This window comes from Rhea americana, unplaced genomic scaffold (genome assembly GCF_003343005.1).
Source record: "Rhea americana isolate MKP2758 unplaced genomic scaffold, rheAme1 scaffold_98, whole genome shotgun sequence".
Classification (NCBI taxonomy): domain Eukaryota; kingdom Metazoa; phylum Chordata; class Aves; order Rheiformes; family Rheidae; genus Rhea; species Rhea americana.
Genome location: NW_028187177.1, coordinates 2,552,918 through 2,559,182, shown reverse-complemented (window position 1 = coordinate 2,559,182; position 6,265 = coordinate 2,552,918). Strand labels below are relative to the sequence as shown.

Genomic DNA, 6,265 nt, shown 5'->3' with positions numbered 1-6,265 from the left:
CTGCGGGGCCGGCACCTCCGAGCGGCTCTGCCGCCCCCGCGCCCTCCCGGGAGGGGGTTCGGCGACGCGGCGGGGGGCGCGCGGGACGCCGCCTCCCGGGCGGCGAACCCAGGTGGGTAGCGGCGCTTGGCCGCTGCAGCGCAGCAGGGAGGTCGCTTAGGGCGAGCGGCGAGAAAGCAACCCTGTTTCTTCTCCGTGGCTGTGTCAGCGCAGCGCCGCGTCCCCCCGGGGTTGTACGCGCTCCTTGGGTGCTGGGGACTCCGGGGACCAGACCAGCACGGCATAAAACTTCCTCTTACACAGCATTCCTGCGGCATCTAATGCAAACTGATGCTTCGTGCTAGGAAACCTAAGGGCAAAAAGTACCGTTCCTCTGGGTTTCTGAGGAGGGATGAGAACCGCGCGGGGATGCGATGCCCTGTCCTTCGTCAGAGATAAGGAGGTTGTGAGCTCAGACAGCGAGCAGGGCTGGCTCGGCACCGGCAGCTTCCCGGGTGGGTTCGTTGCTCCCTTGGCGTGAAAGATGGGGTCGTGCCTGGGCACCCTCCTACCTGCTTCTCTTTTTAATCTACGCCACCAAGTCCCAGCTGCCTTGCAACGCTCTCCGCTCACGGATGTGCGATGCAGAAACCAGGCACTGCCGTGGGATTTGGGCTGGCCATTGCTAACTCTGTTCCAGCAGCAGTCGCTCTGCCATCAGCCTGGTGCTGGGATTATTTCCATTAAGCCGTGCAGGAGTCTCTCTCCATGCAGCATAGTGGCATCACCTTGGCATCAGCTGTATCGCAGCAGCCCTTGCCTCCATCGGCATTCTCGGGACAGGGATGCGGGCAAGTAGTTATTAGTGCTGCAGACAGTTTGTTCAACCTGGTAGCTGGGCTGATAATTGGGCTGTTGAATCGTACTGACATTTAAAAAGTGTATTTGGCCCTTAAAGAACAAGGGGGGAAGAAAAGCCATTCTGAACCCTGAACCCTTTTCCCTATTTCATTGTAGCTTTTTTGCTTTTTTTCCCCCCCATCTTCCTTAATTTAAATGTGTCTCACTACTTTCTTTCATATTATCTCTTATAGCTTATCAAGTATTCAAAAAAGACAGAAGGCCTACGAATTTTGATAAAAAGGTGTTAATTTGGGCAGGCCGCTTTAAAAGGGAGGAGGAGATTCCCACCCTCATATCGTAAGTAGATCTATTCTCTCTGCTGTAAAAGCCTTTTTGCTTGGATGACACTTTTAGATGCAAACACACAGATTGAAACTCCAGCCTGGGCCATGGTCAGAAGGACGCTCACGCGGCGAGGGGGCCTACGTGGCACTGGTATCATGTAGGTGGGCTACTACCACTATCAGTATCCCAAAATAATCCAAACTTTCGGATGCATAAGGTTTGGTCACCCCTTGTGAAGTAAGCTGGATTCAGCTGCTTTAGATCTCAGAAATTTCACACTAAGATGAAATGTCTTTTGTAAAATGAATGAATTTAGCTCAGAAGTCACCAGGGCAAAATATGTGTTTTAGGTTTTACATGCTTTGCTAGTTTTTAGTGATTAGCAATTAATAATGATGCATGAATTTTAAGAGAGTTGGGACTGTCTACAGCATTGGTGGCAGACATCTGAGAGGAGTTCCTTGCACCTAGCCTACGGCTTCATGTCCTTGTTGAGGTATTTGCTTAAAGGCTTGCCACTCATTGCTGTAGACCTAATGCTGCCTGATTCGTGACATCCCAGGGGGCTCTTCCAGTTGGCGTTCCCCTTGCAGATGTGATTAAAGCCACAGCTGGATGCCATTTCATGAATGACTTGAGCTGTTGTGCTAAAGTCTCTTGCAAGCATCACCTGTCAGAGAGATGTCAGGAGTCGTTTGTGGGAGGTCGTGGAGATCTGAGTGATGGCTATGGCTGTTCAGCTGCTTGGTGACACGTCTCCAGATGGATCCTGGAGCCGTTAGCCTCCAGGCTCAGCCTCTGCTGGCAGTAATGTCCCTGCTCTGCCCAGTCTTGCAAGAGCTGGGTCGGGGGGACGCTGCAACCTTGCCAAAGTCCCCTTGCAGCTCCTGTGGCATTTGCACGGGACAATATGACAAACTGGCTGATGGCTGGCCAGGCTCGTGCACGTCTGTTCCCACAGCCTCACCGAGAGGGGGGCTGCAGCCCTGTGTACAGCCAGGATGGGAATACAGCCACGGACCACGGCAGTGCTCGCGGTGCTGCTTTCTGCAAGAAAACTCACTGTTTCTTCTAGCCCAAATGTCATGCAGGTGCTCTTGCAGCAGCACGGGCAGCATGGCCCGGCACAGGCTGCCCGACTGCCATGGGTGTCTCCCGGAGCGCTGCGGGTGCTGCCGTGAGACACCCAGGGGTGTGCCCAGGCTGATGTCATTGCTGCAAGGAAAGGATGTTCCTGCCCTTGTAGTTTATTAGCTGTTCCCTCTCTCACACATTAAACAAAGGCACAAGAGCAGGATATGTCACTGCTGACAGCAGCAAGACCTCAGCTGTGCAGGGTTTGGCTAAATCTTGCCCCACTCCCTGCCTCAAGTCCTGCTATTAACACCTGAAGAAAGAAAGCAGAAGAGCATTGTATATAAATAGCTGGTTGCTAGGAGGGTTCAGGATTCATTACCCAGCTTGTCATCACCTCTTGCTTTACTGTTGCAGTGACAGGATGGAAACTCTGCTCTGTTCTCTGCAGGTCTGAGGTCCTCGATGCCGCAAGGAACAGCGTGAGGATAAAAGTTTGTTACATCATGATTGCGCTGACCTTGCTGGGCTGTTTGGCCATGGTAATCTCAGGCAAAGAAGTGAGTGGTTTTTTTGTTGTTTTTTTTTTTTTTGTTTTTTTGTTTATTTTGTTTTTTTGAGGGAGGGGAACAGTCTCACTTCACATAGACTGTGCACAGAGCCCCTTTTTTAAAAAGCACCTGAGTGAGACAAAAATTTTAAGGAAAAAGTCTGTATTAGTAGTACTTGCAGGGGACTTGCACCACCACATTGTCTGGGGGACAGATGGGCTTTGGGAAGTGCCACTGGCTGGTTAGCGTGTTCCACTTGACCCACTTTGCCATAACTCAGTGCACTGCAATGCCCTATATATTGGTATCTCAGGGAAAGGCTGGTCCAAAGGTTGCAGAATAACTTAGATAACATCAGCAGGCTTTGGAGTAGGCTGCAAATGCAGCAGCACTGGTGTGCTCTCCTGCTTCAGCCACATCTACTCCTACCTTGCTGGACTGCTGCTGGCGATGGAGCTCCTGCTGGCTGCCTTGCTGGGGACAAAAAAAAATTCGTATTTCCCAAAAGCTGTTACTTGTATTTGCTTCTCCCATCCAGCTTCTGGTGTGGACTAGCATGTCCCAGCCATGTATGCTGGGCAGCAAGCAGGAGCCCTGGTGGGAGCAGCTGGGTCCAGCACTAATGGAAAAGGTGGCGTGATGCCCCTGGCCAAAATCAGCTGAGCAACCAGTGATGATGGAAACCAAAAAAGTGATCCAAGAATCTCTCTGCATCTGAGTCTTCATCACTGAAAGCCCTACTATTTTTCCTAGCTGCTCGTGCACCTCTATACAATAGGCAGTGTGATTTCTTTTTCTGCTAATTGAAAGGTACAAACGCTGGCAATTTGTTAAAGGAAATACACTAACTCTTGCACTGCAAAATATTGAAAGAACAGTGGGGTATCAAATTAAGTGGTGCAAAAAAGGGGAAATCTATTGCTGGGAAATGTTTTTGTGCAACGATTTTTCACCATTTATTTTCCAAGGCTGCTAAAAGGGATCGCACACTGCTGAGGATGAATACAGAAAAGAAGGCCAAATGGAGGGCCGAAGCAGAGAAAGATCAGGAGGCAACTGTTGAGACGCAGCAGTGATCGTGAACAGATTTATTTTAGCAGCAAGAGATATGTGTTTTGCACGCATGGCCTGCGTACCTGTCTTCATTTAACTCTTTGGATCTTTATTGCTGCAAATCTCTCAGGGCAAAGACTTCATTGCTTAAAAATTGCTCAATATGAGCTGTGAAAACTCCATGGAAATTCCAGCAGATGCTTTCTGTGGCCTCTGGTCTCTGCTGCCAGGTTCAGCTGAAATACAGAAATCTCCTCTGCTAGTGGAAGTTGGGATGGGTGCAGGACCCAGCTCAGGCTCAGCTCTGTGTGGTGCCGCTGATGTTCTGCGTGGCCACCAGAGTGTCTTCTCCATGCCAGGGAAGATATGGCCTGACATCAGGGAGTATCTGAGTCCACGCGATTCCTCTAATGACAACAGGCTTGGCCAAAGTGACTGGGAGAGAGGAGAAAGAGGTCTGAAATATGTTTTAAAATCACGAAGAGGTCAACTGTGTCTCTACCTCTGAGTCTGCTGCACCTCTTTGGTTTTGCTTTTTGATCTCCCAGTTTGGGATACTGTTATAAAAGTTCCCCAGCACTTGTTTAGTTGTGGTTTTAGTCAGGATTAATTTTTAATACATGGTTTTCTAAAATTGGGTTCTTCTTAATCATCATAGTTCATTAATCCATAATAAAACAGCTGTCCAATTACATCTAAAATAAATGCATCTCTTCACAGCTTCATTTAAAGTGTCACCAAACTCTCTGGGATGATGTTTAACAGATGGGAAAGATCCTAATGAAATATTGAAAGTTACATTTCCATAAAGCAATTTAGTTTTAAGACAGGAAAATGTCCCCAGTTCATGCTTGTGGGAGATGGTAGGCTGAGCCACCATGCATCATTCATAGCTTCATGGGCCTCGGGGGATGACCGTGCTGCACTAGACGTCGAAGGATGTGGAGGGACAAAACGCATCTGTAACTGCACTCAGTCCTTACACAGGCTCTGGAGCAGCATGCCAAGGCCTTGCCTTGCTTCTGCTGAGTCTGTCACTCTGACTGTTCACGCTGCATTTGTGCTCCTGTGACTGTGGCCCTTCAGTAGCTTTTTCTGCCCCTGTCCCAAAGATTTTTTAGGAGCCGGTGCAATTTTCTCCATGTTGTGCACCCACTTGGGCTAAGAAACTCGTGCAAGGCGGGTGTCATACGTGTCATGTCTTGGTGCTCGCAGTACACGTTTCCAGCTCACAGATCTGAGCAGGACGATGTGCAAGAGGCGACGGCTGCTCCCTGTGGTATTCCTCACGAGACGTGAATCGGGAAAGTGCAAATAACGGCCTAGGACAAGAACAGAGTGAACAAGCCTCTGCTGCTCAGGCGCTTCTCCCTGCGCTGGTAATGTGGGCTCCTTTGTTTTACATGACTCAGTTTTCTTGATTAGCACCATCAATCCTCAGGGGGTTCCTCAGTAATTCCTCAAGGTTAATGCCCATTTGGCCTAAATTGAAACATCTCTGATCATTCCCTTATTTATTTATTTATTTATTTTAACTCCTAAATGGCCATCACGTGCATTTTAATGTGGCACACGTATCTCTTAAAGGAATGCTGTTTTGATGCTAGTGAACAAAATCACATCTCATGTTCTGGGCTTCCCTGGCTTAAGCAGAAAAGGAAGGGACCACAGCCATACTTAAAGGACAAGGAAATTAACTGTGCCTTGTTTCACATTCTCCTCTTCATTTCTTTCTGCTCTGGGGGAAAAAAACCTGCTTCAGGTGTGAACTGTTTTCAAGTCCTATTGAATAGCTTCCATCTTTGACTAGTGCATAAAGCGCTGCACTACGCATCCTCATTAAGAAAAGGGAAAAATCAATTCCCCCTCTCCGACCCAGTGATGACGGGCCACTTCTGAGCTACCAGATGATCTAGTTGCTTTTAGGCCATTGCAAAAAGCTATGAATATTATGCAGGGGATAATAATTTACCAGTCCTGACTACCTGATTGTTCATTTTGATGTCCTAATAGTCCTCAAAATCAATCAGCCCTAATGACTGGCTCGCACTGTGGCGGTAGCAGGCTCTGGTGTAGCAAGCCTCCACCAGAGCCATCTACTGTAGTAACTGGAGATGCCACCAGAGGACATTGCACTGCTGATATGACTCTGACTCCCTGGGAAGTGCCACTGCTTGTTAAAATAGGTTTCCATCTGTGTTTGCAAAGTCCTTTGAAATCGCATGAAAAGCTTCTAATTAACGCAGCTTCTTGACTGCATATTTGGCCAATTCTCACCACCTTGGGTTTGTTTTTGTATTTTTTTTTCCTCCCATCTCTATTGTTTAGATGTCACACTTGATCCTGAAATCATTTACAAGAGGGATGGGAGTTGTTACTAAGGTAGGAGCTATTTTTCCCTTTTTAATAACACGCCCTGT

The 6,265-nt window shown here is 48.3% G+C and overlaps 1 protein-coding gene across 2 annotated transcripts; it reads left to right on the top strand.

Moving 5' to 3' along the window:
• The first annotated feature begins 30 nt into the window (after nt 1–30).
• LOC146584057 (protein FAM162B-like) lies at nt 31–4,570 on the top strand. Of its 2 annotated transcripts, none has more exons than XM_085325488.1 (5): nt 31–112; nt 304–494; nt 1,074–1,179; nt 2,693–2,801; nt 3,761–4,570. In XM_085325488.1, exons 2-5 carry the CDS (start codon nt 392–394, stop codon nt 3,866–3,868), a joined length of 426 nt encoding a protein of 141 aa, XP_085181614.1. In that variant the 5' UTR covers nt 31–112; nt 304–391; the 3' UTR covers nt 3,869–4,570. The 2 variants fall into 2 exon arrangements, with proteins under 2 accessions (XP_085181614.1, XP_085181615.1); XM_085325489.1 differs by lacking the exon at nt 3,761–4,570 and adding an exon at nt 3,331–3,754.
• The last annotated feature ends 1,695 nt before the right edge of the window (nt 4,571–6,265 follow it).

Coding starts and splice junctions, on each gene's coding strand:
- LOC146584057 (XM_085325488.1), top strand. CDS start 392: ATGAGAACCGCGCGGGGATGCGATGCCCTGTCCTTCGTCAGAGATAAG. Junction 495..1,073: donor CGGCACCGGCAGCTTCCCGG/GTGGGTTCGTTG, acceptor TATCTCTTATAG/CTTATCAAGTATTCAAAAAA. Junction 2,802..3,760: donor TGGTAATCTCAGGCAAAGAA/GTGAGTGGTTTT, acceptor TTATTTTCCAAG/GCTGCTAAAAGGGATCGCAC.